The sequence below is a fragment of the Chelonia mydas genome, chromosome 15, assembly GCF_015237465.2.
Source record: "Chelonia mydas isolate rCheMyd1 chromosome 15, rCheMyd1.pri.v2, whole genome shotgun sequence".
NCBI lineage: Eukaryota > Metazoa > Chordata > Testudines > Cheloniidae > Chelonia > Chelonia mydas.
In genome coordinates this window covers 13,909,320-13,933,201 of record NC_057856.1, presented here as the reverse complement: position 1 = coordinate 13,933,201, position 23,882 = coordinate 13,909,320, and the positions used below count along the sequence as shown (strand labels likewise).

Sequence of the window (23,882 nt, the reverse complement as noted above, 5' to 3'; positions counted from 1 at the left end):
GCTGGAAAAGCTGCTCCTTGTAGAGACCGGGCAGCTGCCATCTCCCCCAGACAGAGTGACTGGGGAGTGGGTGGAGCAGCGCCCCCTGCTGACAGCTAGAGGCTGAAATTCCTTTGAAGGAGCCATCAGGGTCCCGTGTCCTGCAGGTAGAAACCAAACTGTGCAGCCAGTGCAGGGTCCAGACTGGAGGAGCTGACAGGGGAAGACAGGGGAGGTTTTTGTCTCAGTTCCCCATCTGCCTAGATCACTGTGAGACCTACTACCACTGCTACCAGTATATATGAAACAGTAATAGTCAGCCTCATCCTCTGCCTGACACCGGTGATGGTCAGGGCAGCGTTGTTACCGGATATGGACCCCGAGAACCGGGCAGGGATCCCGGAGGGTCAGCTATTCGTGCTGTATATAAGCAGCTTTGGAGCAGAGCCTGGTTTCTGCTGGTACCAGTCTGGATAGTTGCTGGTGGTGACGGCTCCAGTGCTCAGGCTGCAGGACAGAGTGACAGCCCCTCCTGGGGCTACCGACATCGAGGGCTCCTGTGTCACCACGGGCTGCAAACTGGCCCCTGAAATCAACAGTACAAACACACTCAGCACAAGGACTCCGGATCCTCACAGACAAACCTCCTCACCTGCAAGTGTCCTTCATATTTTGGTCACTAAATGAAACAATCCCCGCACCTGAGCAGTAAGTGAGCAGAGCGAGGAGCAGAGGGGCCCAGGCCATGGTCGATCAAGATGAGCTTGGCTTTCTGAGGCAAACGGGTCTCTGATGGGACCCTCTGAAATCTCTCTTAAACCTCCAGCGCTGTAGAGCGGCCCCTTCATGCAAATCTGCTCCCTGTACATTGGCTGCGGGTTTTTTAATCCTGAGTTTTAACATATACAAAGACGCTCACATTTCAAATTTAACTTCCAGTTTTGGCTTTATTTTAAATAAGATTTTTTTGTTAAAAAAAAAGTACCTCCCTATAAATTTGTATATTTTCAACTATTATTACAGGATATAATTGAAACAGATTTTGCTAGTATCCTTTATTATAACAGGTCCTTACTTTAACATGCTCCTTAAATAATATTTAACACAACCAGATGGTGCCAAATTCTGACAGACTGACAAGTTCTCTCTAACTGCCCGTGCAGGGAACTAGACCTGGGAGAAATGTTTATTTTTAGTGGTGGGGAATCACAGTTTGACGAGCTGCGCATGTAGCAGAGTAAATCTGGTCACTACTTTGTCTCTCTGACCAATTAATTTCTTAGTCCGTAGGCAGCAGTTGCAACTATCTGCATGGATGCAAACGTAAATATCACATGGCGCCAAACACTCTGTAGTGACTGTTATATGGGTTATCCCCAGGGATTGAACAGGAGCACTGTGAAGCTAAAGCAGGAGCCTCTATATCCTGAGCCAAAGGATTAAGGGGCAGTTGTTTAAAGGTGCCTACTTACATCTTTAGGAGTCTAAATCCCTTTACAAATCAGGTCCTAAGTCCTCTGCTTGGTATCTATGCTGTGTTCTGGACAGACGGGGAAGCGTGATCCCCACTGAATGGAGGGTGATGCTACAACACCTCCCTGTGTTCTTTTGTCCCTGGCTTTTCTAGCTTCTCCCCTGTCCTCCTTGCTCCTCACAGTGAGAGAGAAACAAACTTGGATCATTCCCACAGAATCAGCCTCACTGGGCCAAATCCAGCGGGCGGGTGGAAGGGGATGTCAGTTCCCTGTGGGTACAGCTGGGGGTGCTCAGCTCTGAATTTGGCCTTTACTCTGTGAACGGCCGTTACGGGGCTGCTGGGAGGAGTCGTTAGCGTCACGTTAGCGCAGCACGTCTGACGTGTGGAGAGCAATGGACGAGTTTTGCATCACTGGGCACACAGATATTTTCTATCACATGCCCATGGGGAGGGGTCACTGCCACCACCACTGCCGTGCAGCCGGGCCAGCTTCCCCCACACGGCCCCTCACGTGTGGACGCACCCCCTGGAAACACCCCCAGAACTATCTCATTCCCCTCCTTCTACCCTCCCTCCAGCTCTCCTTTGCCATGATGCCTGCAAACAAATTGCCAGCAGTGAGGCCGTGGGTGTGCCGGGTCCCTTCCCATCCCGCTGCCAGGATTGTCTCATTGCTGCCTTCTGCCACCCACAGCCCGCTCTGTCGCCCCCTGTTGTCTCTTGTCTCATACTGAGATTGTTCGCTCCTTAGCAGGGACTGTCTTTGCGTTCTGTATTTGTACAGCGCCCAGCACAACGGAGACCTGGGCCATGACCTGTCCTCCCAGGGGCTACAGTAATACAGACAAGTAACAATCACAGTGATGCAGCCACCTCTGAAGGACATTCCTGGGAAACATTTTGCAGAGGTATTCAGCATTAAATGGAATGTCTGTTAAATTACATGGAATGAAAAAAACACTTTGGAAAGAAATACCCAGCAATTCCGTTGAGAAGTGGTTCGTGAATCTACAAAGTAAATCAGTACATTTGGGTGCCTCGGACCTCCTGTCTCTCCTCCTCCCCCACCACGCGGTCTGAATGAGGGGTCTGAAAGGACGCAGCTGTTCAAACGTCACAGTCTGTGCACCAGACTCTTAAGAAACAAATGTGTATTGAACAGTTACTTTATTCTGGGATAAACAGTTCATGATACAAGTGCAGGGAGACAGCGCCTCCCGGTGCCCAGTCATAACTGAATCATTGATTTCTCTTCAATCTCTGGAGTTTAAGGGGAGATTCATTCCAGGTCCCAGCTACACACAGCCCAGTTTGCCATTTGTGATTGGGGCTGCGTGTTATTGTGTCCCTCCAACTCACCTCCTGGACTCTACCTAATATTATGTAGGCTAACAGACCCCAAACACAATAACTGACAGGGACAATCTCGAAAGGGACGAGTCCAGTTGCTGATTTGCTCAGGTTTGTATCAGGTCTCTATCAAGCCAGCCTGGCATTTTTTCTATAAGTTGCCATGGGTGTGGATTCCTTGTTTCCCCAGCCCCTCACCAGCGGTGGGACTTTGATTGTAGCCTTCCCCGGCTAGGGAAGAGAGAGAACCTTCATTTGTTAACAGTTAGGGGTGGAAGGTCCCGGGACGGCTGGTGTTTGTTCTGAATTCAGTGCTGCAGGCTGCCGGCTGGGAGAACAAAGCCCAGGGCGATGAGTCCGCTGAGCAGCCATGGGGCCCAGCGGAAGGGAGGGCGGTTCCATGGCAGACAGGCGGGTGGTTTGTGAAGTGTGACGCACGGGGGCTGGGAGGAGTGTGACACTGGAGGTGGATTTCAGAGAAGTTCTTGGGACCCACCAGGAGCTAGAATCTGCAAGACCTAGTAGCTGACGCTCGGCGCCTGTCTCTGTGTCGTGGTCCACCTGGCTCCCATCTACTGTCCCAGGAAAAAGGTTGGTGTCTCACAGTGCTCCAGCCACCCCAGCAGGGGGCGACAATTACACGCTATTTCCCGACAGAGACTGACCAGCAGAACCTGCTCCTCAGCCACCAGACTCCCCTGGGTTCGCTCTGGGTGACAGGGGAGTTCCCTTTTCACGGCCATTTCACTTACACCAGTGGTGGTGTTATTAGAGTCACCAGATGGGCCTGGCTCAGCGAGTGGTACAAGTTCTCTTGAACTGACTGTGAGATCTTGGCACGGTCCTTTTGTAGCAGCTGCTCGTATACCAGAAACAATCTGTTCACTTCTTAGTCTCCCTAGAGCAAGGCAGAAGAGCTCAGCATTGCTACACAGAGAGACGTTTTATAACAGATATACATGGGCAAGGATTACGTCACCCACCTCTGCAGAACATTCCTGGGCAACTTTTGGTTGCACAGTTGGACATTAAATGTACGTGTTAAAAAAATCTTCATAATTCAGTGTCCAGCAGCTACACCAGACTGGTTATTTATAAATCTACAACCTAACTCAATGCATCTGGGTTCTTTCAATGTTCTATCTCACCCCGACCCCGCCCAATCTGTCTGCACCAGGGATTGGAAAGGAAGCAGCTCTTTGAACACCACAGTCCGGTGCACACACAGGTGAAGATAAATATGTATCAGTTACTTAATTCCAGTGTAGACAGTTCACAGTGCACATGGCGGGACACGTCGCCCTCTGGTGCCCAGTCGTAACTGATCCCCGTCACTGAGCTGCAGAAGAGTAGAGGGGAAAATCCAAGTACCTCCCAAATCTCATTCGTATTTTCTTTCCATCTCTGGAGTTTAAGGAGCGATTCACTGTCGTTCCCAGCTACAGACAGCTCAGTTTGTCTTATGAATGAGGCTCTGTGTTAATACGTCCCTTCAACTCCCCTCCCATGCTACTATTTCACATGTAGAGAGAGCCCGGACTTCACTGTTGTTCTCTTACTAAACTCTGAAGAGAGACCGTGGGCCACCAATAGTGGTGGGTGGGAGAACGGGGCTGGCTTAGAGACGACTATCAGTGCAGGCAGTAACCTCTGCTGTGATTTCTCCTGGTCATTAATTGGTCTCTGGGACCCAGCTCTGTGTTTACAGGGAGATCCAACACTGTGTGCGGAAGGGAAAGCCCATCTCAGGGAATCAGAGCGGAGAAGGTTTTGTCAAGTCTATGGCTGAATACACCGGTGGATAGCATTCCTTCAGCTGAGATGGATTCACATTACTTGTAACCCTTAGCCCTTGACTTGTTATTTATTACCGAGGTGGGGGAACTGTTCCTGACTGTTGAGACGTTGGGAAGAGAGCTCTAGGGGGCTGAGAGGGGGGGAAGAGCTGTCTATGCAGCCTGCAGAGGCCAAATAAGGAAGGACCACGTAAAAGCTGCTTTGGCCCTCTGCAAAGGCTGTGAAGAGGGACGGGAGGAGACCTTCCCTCTCCGACTGTGGGCAGCTGGAATTCTCAGTGCCCAATAATCAGCTGATCTGTTGAAAGTAAAATGCAAAGCTCTGCATAGGGTGTGGGACCCAGTTCTGCACAGCCTGGGTGAGGGGAGGTTTTTGTCTCACTTCCCCATTTGATTGTGTCATGGTGAGTTACCCATAGCTGCTACCACTGCTATAATCTGCACCACAGTAATACATCGCCTCATCCTCTGGCTGGAGGTTGGTGACGGTTAAATAGCGAATGGCTCCGGAGCTGGAAACAGTGAATCGATCTGGGACCCCATCTCCTTTGGTGCTAGAGCCGGACCAAAGGAACCGAGGGGCCTGGCCATCTCTTTGTTGGTACCATTCAACGATATAGTTGCTGTGCTGACTGCTCAGAGTGCAGGAGAGTTTCCCAGTGGTTCCCAGGGACACGGAGTCCGAAGGCGGCTGGGTCAGCGTGGGCTGCGAGCTGGCCCCTGGAAAAAGGACAGGAATGAACTGATTATCATCGTTTGGTTACACACTGCAACAGAATGAAGGGCGAGAAATGGGAAATGGGGAAAACTGGAAAAGAGAGCTTCCTAAAGCACAGCGTGTGTTAAACCCTCCCCTGCACAGCACCTGAGCAGTAAGTGAGCAGCGCGAGGAGCAGAGGGGCCCAGGCCATGGTGGGAATCCAGACGAGCTCGGCTTCCTGAGGCAAACGGGTCTGTGTCTGGGACCCTCCAATTCTCCCTTAAACCCTCTGAGCTGGAGAAGGGCCCCTTCATGCAAATCAGCTCGCTGTTCATTGGCTGCTGCGGCCAGCACCTCCCTCCTCCTGCCTCTGAGAGGAACCAGAGGCTGTTAAAGGGGCGCTCAGGCGGCGCTGGGAGCCAGGGGGTGCTCAGATCTGACCGGGAGGAGAGACGTATAGGGGCCTTCATAAGATGGAGAGAGAATTACTGTTCCCCTGTGACATTGCTTGGCCAGCTCCAATGGCAAATTCCATCCCCGTCCCCAGCTTGTACCATAAACGGCCTCCTCCCTCACAGTGAAATCGTGTACAGAGCACACTTTGCTTCAGGTAACACCCTTTGCCTCTCTTCTAGAAATGATCGGTCACACTCCACCTCGTGATCACTGCTGGGAATTCAGAGGAGAGTGTCTTTATGGCCAGGCAGGAGTATAAAACAAAAGGAACTGAGCCCAACTCTGCTCCTGGTGAATTCAACAGCAAAACGCCCACTGGCTGCAGTTGTGCAGGATCGGGCCCATGGTTTGCATTTTCAGGGAAGATTATTTAATCTGCCTTTGAACAGGCTCCAAGCCTCAAAAACGCAACCAGCTGGAGTTGAGACACCAGTGCAGCCAAGGAGAGGGGAAGGGATTTCCTGAAGATAGGGCTCCATTCATCCCTGCTGACCACATGGATTTCAGAGGTCTAGCACAGGGGCTGGACTTGGGCCAGCATGTGCAGGGGACTCTGCCAAAGGCCCCATGGCCAGCATCACCGGGCACAATTTCATAAAGGGCAATGGGCAAGTTCTGGGAGGAAAGTGTCCCATGGGGCAGGTGATCAGATGCCCGTGTGCAGCCAAGCCTCCTTCCATCCCACAAAGGGCTATCAGCGTTATTCACAGAATAATAGAATCATAGAATATCAGGGTTGGAAGGGACCTCAGGAGGTATCTAGTCCAACCCCCTGCTCAAGGCAGGACCAGTCTCCAACTAAATCATCCCAGCCAGGGCTTTGTCAAGCCTGATCTTAAAAACCTCAAAGGAAGGAGATTCCACCACCTCCCTAGGTAACGCATTCCAGTGCTTCACCACCCTCCTAGTGAAAAAGTTTTTCCTAATAGCCAACCTAAACCTCCCCCACTGCTACTTGAGACCATTACTCCTTGTTCTGTCATCTGCTCCCACTGAGAACAGTCTAGATCCATCCTCTTTGGAACCCCCCCTTCAGGTAGTTGAAAGCAGCTATCAAATCCCCCCTCATTCTTCTCTTCCGCAGACTAAACAATCCCAGTTCCCTCAGCCTCTCCTCATAAGTCATGTGTTCCAGTCCCCTGAACATTTTTGTTGACCTCTGCTGGACGCTTTCCAGTTTTTCCACATCCTCCTTGTAGTGTGGGGCCCCAAACTGGACACAGTACTCCAGATGAGGCCTCACCAATGTCGAATAGAGGGGAACGATCATATGCCTCGATCTGCTGGCAATGCCTTTACTTATACATCCCAAAATGCCATTGGCCTTCTTGGCAACAAGGGCACACTGTTGACTCATACCCAGCTTCTCGTCCACTGTAACCCCTAGGTCCTTTTCTGCAGAACTGCTCCCGAGCCATTCAGTCCCTAGTCCGTAGCGGTGTATGGGATTCTTCTGTCCTAAGTGCAGGACTCTGCACTTGTCCTTGTTGAACCTCATCCGATTTCTTTTGGCCCAATCCTCTCATTTGTCTAGGTTCCTCTGTATCCTATTCTTTTGCAGAGATGTTCAGCATTAAATGTAATATCTGTTAGTAGAAATGAAATTTAAAAAACACATTGCAAATAACGACCGAGCAATTACAATAAGTGGTTCATAAAACTACAACTTAAATCAGTATATTTGGGTGCCTCTGATTTTGTGTCTCACTCCTCCCCCACCACTCGGTCTGAATGAGGGATCTGAAAGGACGCAGCTGGTCAAACACCAGGGTCTGTGCACCAGATTCTTGAAGATAAATGTCTATTGAACAGTTACTTTATTCCATTGTAAACAATTCATGACACAAGGGCAGGGAGACAGCGCCCCCTGCTGCCCAGTCATAACTGAACTATGTCACCCATCTGCGAGGCGTAGATGGGGAAATATCCAGGTGCATCTCAAATCCCATTTTATTCTCTCCAGTCTCTGGAGTTTAAAGAGAGATTCATGACAGGTCCCAGCTACCCACAGCCCAGTTTATCATTTATGAGTGTGGCTGCATGTTATTGTGTCCCTCCAATTAGTCCAATTAGTCCCTCTGGGCTCATATGTACTTTAGGAACAGCTTGGACTTGGGAACTCCTGTGACTTGTCAGATACGCCTATAGCAGGACTGGGGCGAATGGTGGGGTCTTTACTACTCGGTTGCTCTCAATGTCCCCACCAGGGGAAGCCCCTTCTATGTCTTGTTTATCCTGGTCATTTCGCAGGCTTGGCCATTCCTCATGGTGCTGTTCGTATCATGGCCAGGATCTGTTCCTTTCCTACCCTGGCTTTGTACTTGTGTGTGAAATGCCTGCGCTCTGGGATCTAACACCCAGCTGTTCGGGCTCTGAGTTTCACAGGGATTTCACTGAAGAATGGCCTGGTATTTAATAGGCTCAAACTACCTCCTCTCACAGCATGTATCTGGGAACTGGATTTTGGAACGTTTCTTTGAGGATTATAACTGAATCTTAGTGCTGCAGGAGCACTGCATTGCAGGGGTCAAATCCTGGTCCCTTTGAAGAAATGATAAAACTTCTGTTCAGTTCCCTGGGACAAAGACTTTGCCTTAAATGTCCAGATCAAGTCAGTGAGCTGCCATCACAGGGGAGTGGGACAGCGCATGGGGACACCTCAGTGATTTCAGACTGGCTGAATGATCATAATTTAGCTCTGACACAAGATGAACTCATGCACCATTGTTGGGAGGAAAGAGCAGGTTTGTGTCTGAGTTCCCCATCTGGCTGTGTCACTGTGCAGCACCACCACTGGTCCCTGCACCACAGTAATAGTCAGCTTCATCCTCTGCCTGGACGCTGGTGATGGTTAAGTAGCCGATTGTCTTCGAGGCGTCTTTGGAACCAGCAAAGCGACTGGGGACCCCAGAGCCCTGGTGCTTGTCCGAGTCAGTGTTGTACCTCAGAAGGTATCTTGGGCTGTTCCCACCTTTCTGCTGGTACCAGACAACACTTCCAAATGTGTATCCACTGCTAATGGCGCAGGAGAGTTTAACTGTGTTGCCAATGGACACCGACACCGAGGGCAGCTGAGTCAGAGTAAACTGGGAGAGGGAACCTGGAAAGAAATAGAAAATGCTGCAAGATCATCATGGCCTGGAGTTAACGCCTGCACATTTCCTGCTGAGCCAGGAGTCTGGGAATCAGGAATATGGAGGAATTCAGCGAAAAGTCCTTCTAAATAAATCTGAGATCAGAAACGCTCCCCCTTACCAGAGCAGTAAGTGAGCAGCGTGAGGAGCAGAGGGGCCCAGGCCATGGTGGGAATCCAGACAAACTCGGCTTCCTGAGGCAAACGGGTCTGTGGCTGGGACCCTCCGATTCTCTCTTAAACCCTCAGCACTGGAGAACGGCCCCTTCATGCAAATCTGCTCCCTCCTCACTGTCTGCTGCTGTAGAGTGTGTGTGCGCCAGGGGGGTTCTCATTCGCGTTCTCTGCCTCCCCACTGCAAACACCTCCTGACCTGAGCGTGTCCTTCATCCTATTGGTCACCGCTGGCTAGTCACTTTCTGCTAAGCCCCTTTGAGTCCTGTGTTCCTTTCAGCCTTCTCCCTTTTGTGTTCTGGGCTAATATTTTCTAGACCCCAATAATATGGGGCTTGCACACTTTAAATAGGATGGGGCCCAAACACAAGGACTGATAGACAATCTCTAAAGGGACAAGTCCTGTTGCTAATTTGCTCAGGTTTGTATCAGGTCTCTATCAAGCCAGCCTGGCATTTTTTCTATAAGTTGCCATGGGTGTGGATTCCTTGTTTCCCCAGCCCCTCGCCAGGGGTGGGACAGTGATGGTAGCCTCCCCCGGCTAGGGAAGAGAGAGAACTTTTATTTGTTAACAGTTAGGGGTGGCAGGTCCTGGGACGCCTGGGGTTTGTTCTGAATTCAGTGCTGCAGGCTGCCAGCTGGGAGAACAATGCCCATGGCGATGAGTCCCCTGAGCAGCCGCGGGGCCCAGCGGAAGGGAGGGAGGTTCCATGGCGGACGGGCGGGTGGTTTGTGAAGTGTGACGCACGGGGGCTGGGGGGGCTGGGAGGAGTGTGACACTGGAGGTGGATTTCAGAGCGGTTCTTGGGACCCACCAGGTGCTAGAATCCACAAGACCTAGTAGCTGACGCTTGGCCCCTCTCTCTGTGTCGTGGTCCACCTGGCTCCCATCTACACCAGTGGTGGTGTTATTAGAGTCACCAGATGGGCCTGTCTCAGCGAGTGGTACAAGTTCTCTTGAACTGACTGTGAGATCTTGGCACAGTCCTTTCTTAGCAGCTGATTGTATACCAGAAACAATCTGTAAACTTCTTAGTCTCCCTAGAGCAAGACAGAAGAGCTCAGCATTGCTACACAGAGAGACGTTTTATAACAGATATACATGGGCAAGGATTACGTCACCCACCCCGGCAGTGCAGCCACCTCTGCAGAACATTCCTGGGCAACTTTTGGTTGCACAAACTGACATTAAACGTATGTGTTAAAAAAATCTTTATAATTCAGTGTCCAGCAGCTACACCAGACTGGTTATTTATAAATCTACCATCTAACTCAATGCATCTGGGTTCTTTCAATGTTCTATCTCACCCCGACCCCGCCCAATCTGTCTGCACCAAGGATTGGAAAGGAAGCAGCTGTTTGAACACCACAGTCTGGTGCACACACAGGTGAAGATAAACATGTATCAGTTACTTAATTCCCGCGTAGAGAGTTCACAGTGCAAATGCCGGGAGACGTCGCCCTCAGGTGCCCAGTCGTAACTGATCCCCGTCACTGAGCTGCAGAAGAGTAGATGGGGAAAATCCAAGTACCTCCCAAATCTCGTTCGTATTTTCTTTCCATCTCTGGAGTGTAAGGAGCGATTCACTGTCGTTCCCAGCTACAGACAGCTCAGTTTGTCTTATGAATGAGGCTCTGTGTTAATACGTCCCTTCAATTCCCCTCCTGTGCTACTATTTCACATGTAGAGAGAGCCCGGACTTGGGAAGACCCGGTGACTTGTCAGATACGTGGACAGCAGGACTGGGGAGTGAAAGTGTGTGGGTTGGGGGTAGGGTGGGAGTGTCTTTACTCCCACCATGTTGATCTCAATGTGGTTTGTGTGTGTTGTGTAGCTTGATCAGTTTGCAGGCTTGGCCTCTCCCCCTGGGGCTGTTTTTATCAGGCCCAGGGGCTGTTCTTTTCCTGCCCTGGCTTTGTTTGTGTGAAACACCTGAGCTCTGGGACCTAACACCCAGCTGTTCGGGCTCTGAATCTCGCTGGATTGGCACTGAAGAGTGAGCTGGCATTGAAGGGACCGGACTCCCTCCTCTCAGGGCATCTACTTCGGAATGAGACGATGAGTGTTTTCTTTGGGATTATAACTGAATCTACGTACCACAGTGAGGCTCCATAATCCTCGTCCCATGCACAATGAATGGCAAAATGCCCATTGGGTCAAGGGACCCAAGATTTGGCCTTAAATGTGCAGACCCTGATAATCCTTCGTCGTGCCCCTCACTGATGACTGGAAGGTGCCTACTTAAAGCCCAGCACATCTGCGCGGAGGAGCGTCACACCCAGACACACACAGACGGGAGCCATGCACAGGATGGGCTGCTGGAACACAAGGGTTTGGTAGAAGTTCTCCACCTGGCTGCATCACTGTGCAGCATCAGCAGCCCCACTCTATGTGCCACAGTAATAATCGGCCTCATCATCTGCTTGGACATCGGTGAGGGTTTGATTGTTGTATTAGCCGCATCTTTGGAACCGGAGAAGCGACTGGGGACCCCAGAACCCTGGTGCTTGGCAGCATTGGATTTCTACCACAGAAGATATTTTGGAGTATTTCCAATTTGATGCTGGTGCCAGGTGGCATGTGTAATCATGTATCCACTGCGGATGGTGCAGGAGAGTTGAACTGTGTTTCCTAGGGACACGGACATCGAGGGCGGCTGCGTTAGTGTAAACTGGGAGAGCGATCCTGGGAACAAACAAAAAATTCTTTATTAACGTATTTATTCAGGAATATGGAGAAAGTCAGAGACAGGTGAAATTTAAATTAAAGCAGGGAATAGAAACCCTTTCCTCACCCGAGCAGTAAGTGAGCAGCGTGAGGAGCAGAGGGGCCCAGGCCATGGTGGCTCCAGACGAGCTCGGCTTCCTGAGGCAAATGGGTCTCTGGCTGGAACCCTCCGATTCTCTCTTAAACCCAGGGGTGAGAGTAAGTCTAGGGACGTACCGGTACGGGACTGGGCTGGGGCCGGCTCTGGCTCCCGGAAGGGCCGGGGCCTCGGGGAGAAGGGGCGGGGCTGGGGGAGGTCAAAGCCAGCCCCAGCCCACCCTGTACCGGCAAGTGCCTCCTTCCCCCTCCCAGGGGTAACAGCCGCAGCTGGGGGCTCTGGCAGCGGTTTAAAGGGCCCAGGGTGGTAACGGCGGCCAGAGCCCTGGGCCCTTTAAATCGTCCCCAGAGCCGCACTGTCGCTTCCCCAGGGCTCCGGCAGCAGGGCTCCGGGAATGGGGCTCTGGCCGCCACTACTGCCCTGCTCCCTTGAAATGGTCCCCAGAGCCTGCCGGAGCCCTGGGGAAGTGGCAGCAGGGCTCCGGGGACGATGTAAAGGGCCCAGGGCTCGGCCGTTGCTACGGCCCCGGGCCCTTTAAATTGCTGCCCCAGCCCCACCGCCGCTACCCCAGGGCTCCGGCAGCAATTTAAAAGGTCGGGGGCTCCAGCTGTTGCTCGTAGCCGCAGGCCCTTTAAATTGCGCCTGCGGAAGCTGATCCACCCCGGTACGGTGCACCAGTTCTTGCCAGTACGCCGTACAGGAACGTACCGGCTTACTTTCCCTTCTGTTTAAACCCCCAGAGGTGGAGATCGGCCCCTACATGCAAGTCTGCTCCCTGGCTGCTGCTGGCACCTCCCTCCCACTATGAGAGGGGCAGAGGCACAGGGAGACCCCTCTGTATAAATCACCCTCTGTGCAGAAGCAGGGGAGGACTGGGTTTCTTTTTACCGGCAGACTGGAATGCACAGAGCCCCAGAGATGAGGTGCTCTGGCTGAGCAATCAGTAATATTTACTACTCGTTTATCGGTGGCAATGGGCTTGCTGCTGAACGGGTCCCGGATACAGAGACACTCTCCCCTTTGAAGAGCCTCCCCTCCGGTGGCTCTGCACTGCACAGTTAGCTCCAGGGATCTGTACTCCAGGAGCTCCTGGCTGAGAACAGACACGGTGCAAAGTAACACTGGACTCACTGCGAGCCTAGGCTGAGCTGCTGCATCCGCCCTGGCGCTGCAGTCACAGTGTGCGGTGCTGAGACTTCTGGGGCACGTCCCCTGGGCCTTAGCGCTGCTCTGTTCCCTCTTTCCCAGTGCACTGTGGGAGAATTTGTCTGTCCTTTCTGGGCACAGGGGTGGACGTGGTGTGAACATGGCAAAGCATTCAGGGAAACCCCTCCCGCCTGGGCCCAGACAGAGAAGGTCAAGTCGCGTTGGGGGACACACAGGAGAGGGTGGGAAAGGAGCCTGGGAAATCATTGCAGACCTAGATTGAGGGCAGCAGGGAGTCGGCTCGGAGACAGGTGTCAGAGCTGGGGCTAGTGTCACTGGCAAAACCAAAGAGGGGATGGGAGACAGGTCTGGACTTGTCGGCTGCAGCAGAACTGGGCAGGAGCAGGTCAGCCCGGACACAAAGGAAGGAAATGGAGAGGGCTGAAGAGTTACAATGAGAAGTTTGGGCTTGGCTGTGCGTAGCTGGAGCTGGCACTGAGCCGCCTGAGCCAAGAGTCACAGACAGCCATGTACATGGTGCTGGCTGGAGGGGGATGAGTCACGCACGGGGAGGGAGATTTGTAAGTCCGGCGCACAGAAATGACGTGTGAGGCAACGGGGGAGAGGGAAGAGGCAGGGACAAGGCCAGAGAGAGGGAAGGGGGAGGAGACAATCGCTGAGGGAGCAGAGAGAAATGGGAGGAGAACTAGTCCCCTGTGTCTACACTAATGTTCCTCGGGAAATCTCCTGCCGTTACACCCCACGGGTGCAAGCAGTAATGGGAGCCCTAGTGTAGACAGTGTTTTACCCCCGTGTCACCTAACCCTGCTCAGAGCAGGGGGCAGGGCTGTGGGGGAGGACAGTCGTGTCAGGCCAGGCTCTAGAGGACGGGGGTCAGGGAGGAGGGGCAGCTCTGGGACACAGCCACGAACACTCCTGCTTTGGCTAGGACAGCCCCGGCCTCTCCCGCAGCAGGACACTGACTCCGCAGCCAGCAGATGAACTTTTCTATTGAGGTTCTTATGCCGCACCCATCCCCGCGGTACCTGAGCCCCGAGACTGGCCCATGGGGAACTAGACATGGCCATGGGCCTGTGGCTTGCTGGACTGCAGGGGCCGGGAGGAGCAGGGCCATGGAGGCTCTAATGAACTTCTGGAGGGGACCGGGGAAGCTGCCAAGCAGCTGGGGTGGGGCCAGGGAGGAGGTTCTAGGGAGGACGGATTTTGATATCATCTATTATCTGCTACACCCTGTGTCTGGACACTTCATCCAGCCTTGGCAACTGGAATGGACGAAGGGATCGGAGAGGTCTTTCATACGTTTCCTCTAACTTCCAGGTCATTCAGGGTGTTGTCCAGCTCCTGGGATAACACGGGGGAACTATGTTCGAGGAGACGTGTCTCTTTACCCAAGGAGCTTGTGGCCGTCTGCTCCCGTGGGAACCAGGCAGTGGTGGGTCTGTAACCCGGGGATCCAGAAAGCTGGAAAAGCTGCTCCTTGTAAAGAGACTGAGTTGAAAGCATAAGAGCTGCTGCCATCTCCCCAAGAGAGAGTGAATGGAGAGTGGGTGGAGCAGCGCCCCCTACTGACAGCAGGTGGCTGAAATTCCAAAGAAGGAGCAATCAGGGTCTCATGTATTGAAGACAGGAAGCAAACTGTGCAGACAGTGCAGAGCCCAGGCTGGAGGGGATGAAGACAGGGGAGGTTTTTGTCTCAGTTCCCCGTTTGGCTGGATCACTGTGATTCGCACTACTAGCCCACACAGCACAGTAATAGTCAGCCTCATCTTCTGCCTGGACACCGGTGATGGTCAGGGCAGCGTTGTTACCGGATATGGACCCCGAGAACCGGGCAGGGACCCCGGAGGGTCGGCTATTAGTGCTGTATATAAGCAGCTTTGGAGCAGAGCCAGGTTTCTGCTGGTACCAGTCTGGATAGTTGCTGGTGGTGACGGCTCCAGTGCTCAGGCTGCAGGACAGAGTGACAGCCCCTCCTGGGGCCACCAACATCGAGGGCTCCTGAGTCACCACAGGCTGCGAACTGACCCCTGAAATCAACAATACAAACACATTAAGCACAAGGCCTCTGAATCCTCACAGACTAACCTCCTCCCCTGCAAGTGTCCTTCATATTTTGGTCACTAAATGAAACAATCCCCGCACCTGAGCAGTAAGTGAGCAGTGCGAGGAGCAGAGGGGCCCAGGCCATGGTGGATCCAGATGAGCTCGGCCTCCTGAGGCAAACGGGTCTCTGATGGGACCCTCCAAAACCTCTTTTAAACCCCCAGCGCTGTAGAGCGGCCCCTTTATGCAAATCTGCTCCCTGTACATTGGCTGCAGGTTTTTTAATCCTGAGTTTTAACAAATACAAAGACACTCACATTTCAAATTTAACTTCCAGTTTTGGCTTCATTTTAAATAAGATTTTTAGGGAAAAAAAAGTACCTCCCTATAAATTTGTATATTTTCAACTATTATTACAGGATCAAATTGAAACAGATTTTGGTAGTATCACTGATTATAATGGGTCCTTACTTTAACGTACTCCTTAAATAATATTTAACACAACGAGATGGTGCTATCACACAGACTGACAAGTTCTCTCTAACTGCCTCTGCAGGGAGCTAGACCTGGGAGAAATGTTTGGTTTTAGTGGTGGGGAATCACAGTTTGACAAGCTGCGCATGTAGCAGAGTAAATCTGGTCACTACTTTGTCTCTCTGACCAATTAATTTCTTAGTCCGTAGGCAGCAGTTGCAACTATCTGCACGGATGCAAACGTAACTATCACATGGTGCCAAACACTCTGTAGTGACTGTTATATGGGTTATCCCCAGGGATTGAACAGGAGCACTGTGAAGCTAAAGCAGGAGCCTCTATATCCTGAGCCAAAGGACTAAGGGGCAGTTTTTTAAAGGTGCCTACTTACATCTTTAGGACTCTAAATCCCTTTACAAATCAGGTCCTAAGTCCTCTGCTTGGTATCTATGCTGTGTTCTGGACAGACAGGGAAGCGTGATCCACACTGAATGGAGGGTGATGCTACAACACGTCCCTGTGGCCTCTTGTCCCTGGCTTTTCTATCTTCTCCTCTGTCCTCCTTGCTCCTCACAGTGAGAGAGTAACAAACTTGGATCATTCCCGCGGAATCAGACTCACTGGGACAAATCCAGCAGGCGGGCGGAAGGGGATGTAAGTTCCATGTGGGTACAGCTGGGGTGCTCAGCTCTGAATTTGGCCTTTACTCTGTGAACGGGGCTGCTGGGAGAAGTCGTTAGTGTCACGTTAGCGCAGCACGTCTGACGTGTGGAGAACAATGGACGAGCTTTGCATCGCTGGGCACACAGATATTTTATTTCACATGCCCATGGGGAAGGGTCACTGCCACCACCACTGCCGTGCAGCCGGGCCGGCTTCCCCCACACGGCCCCTCACGCGTGGATGCGCCCCCTGGAAACACGCCCAGAACTAACTCATTCCCCTCCTTCCACCCTCCTTCCAGCACTTCTTTGCCATGATGCCTTCAAACAAATTGCCAGCAGTGAGGCCGTGGGTGTGCCGGGTCCCTTCCCATCCCGCTGCCAGGGATTGTCTCATTGCTGCCTTCTGCCACCCACAGCCCGCTCTGTCGCCCCCTGTTGTTCCTTGTCTCATACTGAGATTGTTCACTCCTTAGCAGGGGCTGTCTTTGTGTTCTGTGTTTCTACAGCGCCCAGCACAACGGAGACCTGGGCCATGACCTGTCCTCCCAGGGGCTACAGTAATACAGACAAGTAACAATCACAGTGATGCAGCCACCTCTGAAGGACATTCCTGGGCAACATTTTGCAGAGGTGTTCAGCATTAAATGGAATGTCTGTTAAATTACATGGAATGAAAAACACACTTTGGAAAGAAATACCCAGCAATTCCGTTGAGAAGTGGTTCATGAATCTACAAAGTAAATCAGTACATTTGGGTGCCTCAGACCTCCTGTCTCTCCTCCTCCCCCACCACGCGGTCTGAATGAGGGGTCTGAAAGGACGCAGCTGTTGAAACGCCACAGTCTGTGCACCAGACTCTTAAGGAACAAATGTGTATTGAACAGTTACTTTATTCTGGGATAAACAGTTCATGATACAAGTGCAGGGAGACAGCGCCCCCTGGTGCTCAGTCATAACTGAATCATATCACCCCTCCGCAGAACAGTAGTTGAGGAAAATCCAGGTGTATCTCAAATCACATTTTGTTCTCTCCAGGCTCTGGTGCCCAGAGTAACACCTGCACAACATCGCCTGGGGAAATCCAGCTGCTTCTCACATCCTATTGATTTCTCTTCAATCTCTGGAGTTTAAGGAGAGATTCATTCCAGGTCCCAGCTACACACAGCCCAGTTTGCCATTTGTGATTCAGGCTGTGTGTTATTGTGTCCCTCCAACTCATCTCCTGGACTCTACCTAATATTATGTAGGCTAACAGACCCCAAACACAATAACTGACAGGGACAATCTCGAAAGGGACGAGTCCAGTTGCTGATTTGCTCAGGTTTGTATCAGGTCTCTATCAAGCCAGCCTGGCATTTTTTCTATAAGTTGCCATGGGTGTGGATTCCTTGTTTCCCCAGCCCCTCACCAGCAGTGGGACATTGATTGTAGCCTCCCCCAGTTAGGGAAGAGAGAGAACCTTCATTTGTTAATAGTTAGGGGTGCAAGGTCCCGGGATGGTTGGGGTTTGTTCTGAATTCAGTGCTGCAGGCTGCCGGCTGGGAGAACAAAGCCCAGGGCGATGAGTCCGCTGAGCAGCCGCAGGGCCCAGTGGAAGGGAGGGCGGTTCTATGGCGGACGTGCGGGTGGTTTGTGAAGTGTGACGCACGGGGGCTGGGAGGAGTGTGACACTGGAGGTGGATTTCAGGGCAGTTCTTGGGACCCACCAGGTGCTAGAATCCACAAGACCTAGTAGCTGACGCTCGGCGCCTGTCTCTGTGTCGTGGTCCACCTGGCTCCCATCTACTGTCCCAGGAAAAAGGTTGGTGTCTCACAGTGCTCCAGCCACCCCAGCAGGGGGCGACAATTACACGCTATTTCCCGACAGAGACTGACCAGCAGAACCTGCTCCTCAGCCATCAGACTCCCCTGGGTTCGCTCTGGGTGACAGGGGAGTTCCCTTTTCACGGCCATTTCACTTACACCAGTGGTGGTGTTATTAGAGTCACCAGATGGGCCTGGCTCAGCGAGTGGTACAAGTTCTCTTGAATGGACTGTGAGATCTTGGCACGGTCCTTTCGTAGCAGCTGATCGTATACCAGAAACAATCTGTAAACTTCTTAGTCTCCCTAGAGCAAGACAGAAGAGCTCAGCATTGCTACACAGAGAGACGTTTTATAACAGATATACATGGGCAAGGATTACGTCACCCACCCCGGCAGTGCAGCCACCTCTGCAGAACATTCCTGGGCAACTTTTGGTTGCACAGTTGGACATTAAATGTACGTGTTAAAAAAATCTTCATAATTCAGTGTCCAGCAGCTACACCAGACTGGTTATTTATAAATCTACAACCTAACTCAATGCATCTGGGTTCTTTCAATGTTCTATCTCACCCCGACCCCGCCCAATCTGTCTGCACCAGGGATTGGAAAGGAAGCAGCTGTTTGAACACCACAGTCTGGTGCACACACAGGTGAAAATAAACATGTATAAGTTACTTAATTCCAGTGTAGACAGTTCACAGTGCAAATGCCGAGAGACATTGCCCTCAGGTGCCCCAGTTGTAACTGATCCCCGTCACTGAGCTGCAGAAGAGTAGAGGGGAAAATCCAAGTACCTCCCAAATCTCATTCGTATTTTCTTTCCATCTCTGGAGTTTAAGGAGCGATTCATTGTCGTTCCCAGCTACAGACAGCTCAGTTTGTCTTATGAATGAGGCTCTGTGTCAATACGTCCCTTCAACTCCCCTACTGTGCTGCTATTTCACATGCAGAGGAGCCCGGACTTGGGAAGACCCGGTGACTTGTCAGATACGTGGACAGCAGGACTGAGGAGTGAAAGTGCTGGGGGGTCTTTACGACTCAGTTGCTCTCAGTGTGGCTTCTGTGTGTTTTGCAGCGTGATCAGTTTGCAGGTCATGGGGCTGTTCTTATCAGGGCCAAGGGCTCTTCGGGCTCTGAATCTCGCTGGGTTGGCACTGAAGAGTGAGCTGGTAATTAAGGGACCGGACTCCCTCCTCTCACAGCATGTACTTGGGAACAGGACACTGGAGTGTTTTCTTTGGGGTTATTACCTCGATCTAGGTAGCACAGTGAGGTTCCATAAAGGGACTCATCCTCGTCCCATGGACAATAAATGACAAATGCCCATTGGGTCACTGGGCCCAAGATTTGGCCTTAAATGTGCAGACCCTGATCATCCTTCGTAGTGCCCCTCACTGATGACTGGAATGTGCCTAGTTAAACCCCAACACAGCTGCGCGGAGGAGCGTCGCACCCAGACACACACAGACTGGAGTCATACGCAACACAGGCTGCTGGAACACAAGGGTTTTGTCTAAGTTCTCCGTCTGGCTGCATCCCTGTGCAGCACCCCACTCTCCCTGTGCACAGAAATAACCAGCCTCATCGTCTGGTTGGAGACTGGTGACGGTTAGGTTGATGGTTGTATTAGCTGCATCCTTGGAACCGGAGAAGCGACAGGGGACCCCAATGCCCTGGTGCTTGGCAGCTTTGGATTTGTACCACAGAAGATATTTTGGAGTATTTCCAATTTTGTGCTCGTGCCAGGAGGCATGTGTCATCGGTGCAGGAGAGTTGAACAGTGCAGGTAGTTCCCGCTCGAGTGGCTGCCAACAGTCCTTTTCATACCAGGCCTGGTCTTGTCTGAATCTGTTCTCGCTTTGCTTTTACAGCCTCCTCTATTATTGTCTCTCATGAGGCTGTCACCTCCCCCAGCGCTCGGTTTGCCTCCTGTAACTGTGTCTCCAGGGCCTGCAGTCAACTTGGCGTCTCTTGCCCAACTCTCTCAACCCTCTGCCCCAGGCTGTCCAGTCCACGCACCTCGGCTTTTCCTCTGGGCCCCTGGCCCAAGAGCCCATCTCCAAGTGAGGGTCGTCCTATGGTCAGCTCGTCCAAGCAGTACCCATCTTGGAACAGGGCTGGGTCATCACATTAGGCCAGTCTCTGCCTACAAATACAGGCCAGGGGAGGTCTCTTAGTAGGCTGACCCTCCGCTTGTTCATCTGACCTTGTATTTCTGTGTCTAGCTCCACGGCTGGGCACACTCCTGTCTCTCCATGGACAGGAGGGGGAACTTTGGGACACAGCCACCAACACTCCTGCCTGGCTAGGACAGCCCGGCCTTTCCCGCAGCGGGACACTGACTCTATAGCCAAGAGATGAACTTTTCTATTGAGGTTCTTGTGCCGCACCCATCCCTGCAGTACCTGAGCGCCGAGACTGGCCCACGGGGAACTAGATATGGCCACGGGCCAGTGTCTTGCTGGACGGCAGGGGTAGGGTGACCAGAAGAAATAGACAAAATATCGGGACACATGGAGGAAGCAAAAAAAGGAAAATCGGCCGGAGCAGCCAAAGCTGCAATATCGGGACAAATGGCATCCTGACCGTGCATCGGTAGGGACACGGGACAAAGAACTAAAAATCGGGACGTCTGATCACCCTAGGCAGGGGCCAGGGGGAGCAGGGGCCATGGAGGCACCCATGAACTTCTGGAGGGTCGGCTATTGGTGCTGTATTTAAGCTGCCGAGGAGCAGAGCTTGGTTTCTGCTGGAACCAGCCTGGATAGTTGCTGGTGGTGACGACTCCAGTGCTCAGGCTGCAGGACAGAGTGACAGCCCCTCCTGGGACCACCGACATCGAGGGCTCCTGAGTCACCATGGGCTGCGAACTGACCCCTGAAATCAACAATACAAACACACTCAGCACAAGGACTCCGGATCCTCACTGATAAACCTTCTCCCCTGCAAGTGTCCCTCATATTTTTGTCACTGAATCAAACAATCCCCTCACGTGAGCAGTAAGTGAGCAGTGCGATGAGCAGAGGGGCCCAGGCCATGGTGGGAATCCAGATGAGTTCGGTTTCCTGAGGCAAACGGGTCTCTGGCTTGGACCCTCTGATTCTTTCTTAAACCCCCAGAGCTACAGAATGGCCCCGTCATGCAAATCCGCTTCTGCTTCATTGGCTGCAGGTCTTTTGAAACTCTAACTCCTGACTTGAAACAGGTACAGAGACACTCACACATCACATTTAGGCTTTATTTGAAATAAGATTTTTTTATTAAAAAAAGTAATTCCCCATAAAATTGTACATTTTCAATTATTATTTCAAGTTCAAATTGAAACCAGTTTTTGCTAGTATTATTTATTAGAAGGGGTCCTTACTTTAACGTACTCCTGGAATAATATTTAACACAACCAGATGGTGCCAAATTCTGACAGACTGACAAGTTCTCTCTAACTGCCTGTGCAGGGAGCTAGACCTGGGAGAAATGTTTATTTTTAGTGGTGGGGAATCCCAGTTTGACAAGCTGCGCATGTAGCAGAGTAAATCTGGTCACTACTTTGTCTCTCTGACCAAATAATTTCTGAGTTGCAGCTGCTGTTGACAGACTATCTGCATGGAACCAAACATAAATATCACTTGGTGCCAAACACCCTGTCATGACTGTCAGCTAGATTATCCCCAGGGATTGAACAGGAGAACTCTAAAGCTACAGCAGGAGCCTCTGTCTCTTGAGCCAAAGGACTAAGGGGCAGATTTTCAAAGGTGCCTACTTACATCTTTAGGCGGCTAAATAACTTTACAAATCAGGTCCTAAGTCCTCTGCTTGGTATCTGCGCTATGTTCTGGACAGATGGGGACGTGTGATCCCCACTGAATGGAGGGTGATGCTACAACACCTCCCTGTGGCCTCTTGTCCCTGGCTTTTCTAGCTCCTCCCCTCTCCCCCTTGCCCCTCACAGTGAGAGAGAAACAAACTTGGATCATTCCCGCCAAGTCAGACTCACTGGGACAAACCCAGCGGGCGGGTGGAAGGGGATGTCAGTTCCCTGTGGGTAATAGCTGGGGGTGCTCAGCTCTGAATTTGGCCTTTACTCTGTGAACGGCCGTTACTGGCTGCTAGGAGGAGTCGTTAGCGTCACGTTAGCGCAGCACGTCTGACGTGTGGAGAGCAATGGACGAGCTTTGCATTGCTGGGCACACAGATATTTTCGATCACATGCACATGGGGAGGGGTCACTGCCCCCACCGCTGCCGTGCAGCCGGGCCAGCTTCCCCCACGCTGCCCCTCACGCGTGGACGCGCCCCCTGGAAACACGCCCAGAACTAACTCATTCCCCTCCTTAGTTCTACCAGGTGCAGAGCACTCTCCACTCCCAGTAACTGCAGTGGGAGCTGGGAATGCTGTGCACCTTCCAGGAGCTGCTCAGCCCCCAGCAGGATCAGGGCCGAAGTGGCCAGGCTCAGACGTATTCCTGGCAGGACCAAATTCTGGAGTCAAAGCTCCGTCCCAGGAAATGCCCTGATCCCAGAGAGCAGACACAACCCAGCCAGACACAGGGGTCAGAGTGCGGGACAGGCGACAGTGAAAGAACAAGTCTATGAAATACCTTTCAAGTAAGTGGACCTGAGAAATATGTCATCCATTGAAACTGGAGAGAGGGGAGATCTGAATTCTCTATGGGCTGAGGTTGGATTAGAATAATTTTTCATTAAGGGATTTCACCCTGGATTCTCTGGGCTGGCTAAATACCCTGGTCCCATCAGGTCCCTGAAGGAGACAATGGCCAGTGATCTCACTAAGAGTCTGACACAAACTGCATGGCTGGGCACAGTAGGATATGCCTGCGCCTTTGCTCTCTGTGCATGACGAGCAGGGGCCTGGAGCAAGTGAATACCTTCCTGGTCCAACCTGCCATGTGTGCAGGACAAACCTTCCCCCCCTGCACGTCCTCCTGCTTCCAGTCACAGCAAAAGTGCCGGGTGACAGAATCACCCAGCGGACATCCAGTTCCATCACAGTCTGTGAAATTTCCTCTTCAGCACCAGCTGAGCACAGTGTAATGGGGAGACATCGCCATCTACAGGCCAAAATGAGAACAACAGCGATACTCACTCTATTAGTGATAGTGTCAAGTGTCCCAACACAGGAGAGGGGACTGGCAAAAAGAGGTGAGAAATGATATTCATTTATTTCCAAACCTACTGACCTTTCCCTGTTACTAAACTCTGAAGCGAGACCGTGGGCCACCAATAATGGTGGGTGGGAGAACGGGGCTGGCTTAGAGACGACTATCAGTGCAGGCAGTAACCTCTGCTGTGATTTCTCCTGGTCATTAATTGGTCTCTGGGGCCCAGCTCTGTGTTTACAGGGAGATCCAACACTGTGTGCGGAAGGGAAAGCCCATCTCAGGGAATCAGAGCGGAGAAGGTTTTGTCAAGTCTATGGCTGAATACACCAGTGGATAGCATTCCTTCAGCTGAGATGGATTCACATTACTTGTAACCCTTAGCCCTTGACTTGTTATTTATCACCGAGGTGGGAGAACTGTTCCTGACTGTTGAGACGTTGGGAAGAGAGCTCTGGGGGGCTGAGAGGGGGGAAGAGCTGTCTATGCAGCCTGCAGAGGCCAAGTAAGGAAGCACCACGTAAAAGCTGCTTTGGCCCTCTGCATAGGCTGTGAAGAGGGACGAGAGGAGACCTTCCCTCTCTGACTGTGGACAGCTGGAATTCTCAATGCCCAATAATCAGCTGATCTGTTGAAAGTAAAATGCAAAGCTCTGCATAGGGTGTGGGACCCAGTTCTGCACAGCCTGGGTGAGGGGAGGTTTTTGTCTCACATCCCCATCTGAC

The 23,882-nt window shown here is 51.9% G+C and overlaps 6 protein-coding genes and 1 gene segment (V, D, J or C); all 7 read right to left on the bottom strand.

The window, feature by feature from the left end:
- LOC102937026 (immunoglobulin lambda-1 light chain) overlaps positions 1-23,882 on the bottom strand; it is a 537,592-nt gene that overhangs the window by 227,523 nt on the left and 286,187 nt on the right. The window contains exons 1-3 of one of the 32 annotated variants that reach the window (XM_043529642.1): positions 15,200-15,270; positions 14,798-15,084; positions 259-279 (exon numbers count right to left, since the gene is read on the bottom strand). The exons of 26 other annotated variants lie outside the window; for them this stretch is intronic. In XM_043529642.1, coding sequence (XP_043385577.1) covers positions 259-279; positions 14,798-15,084; positions 15,200-15,245 — 354 coding nt within the window. In that variant the 5' untranslated portion in view covers positions 15,246-15,270. Of the gene's footprint in view, positions 1-258; positions 313-9,013; positions 9,067-14,783; positions 15,085-15,199; positions 15,271-23,882 lie in introns of those variants that run through there. 5 more of the 32 variants (XM_043529640.1, XM_043529625.1, XM_043529651.1 and 2 more) reach the window with 5 other exon arrangements.
- LOC102941305 (immunoglobulin lambda variable 3-21) overlaps positions 1-23,882 on the bottom strand; it is a 550,568-nt gene that overhangs the window by 248,367 nt on the left and 278,319 nt on the right. The gene's annotated exons all lie outside the window — the stretch shown is intronic.
- Positions 1-23,882, bottom strand: part of LOC122461352 (immunoglobulin lambda-1 light chain-like) — a 567,620-nt gene that overhangs the window by 276,864 nt on the left and 266,874 nt on the right. The gene's annotated exons all lie outside the window — the stretch shown is intronic.
- Positions 1-23,882, bottom strand: part of LOC102941083 (immunoglobulin lambda-1 light chain) — a 389,283-nt gene that overhangs the window by 219,695 nt on the left and 145,706 nt on the right. The window lies entirely within an intron of this gene.
- LOC122463057 (immunoglobulin lambda-1 light chain-like) overlaps positions 1-23,882 on the bottom strand; it is a 375,063-nt gene that overhangs the window by 240,544 nt on the left and 110,637 nt on the right. The window lies entirely within an intron of this gene.
- The window catches only part of LOC102935130 (immunoglobulin lambda-1 light chain-like), a 376,593-nt gene that overhangs the window by 262,808 nt on the left and 89,903 nt on the right, over positions 1-23,882 (bottom strand). The gene's annotated exons all lie outside the window — the stretch shown is intronic.
- Positions 1-23,882, bottom strand: part of LOC119563806 — a 331,177-nt gene that overhangs the window by 270,630 nt on the left and 36,665 nt on the right.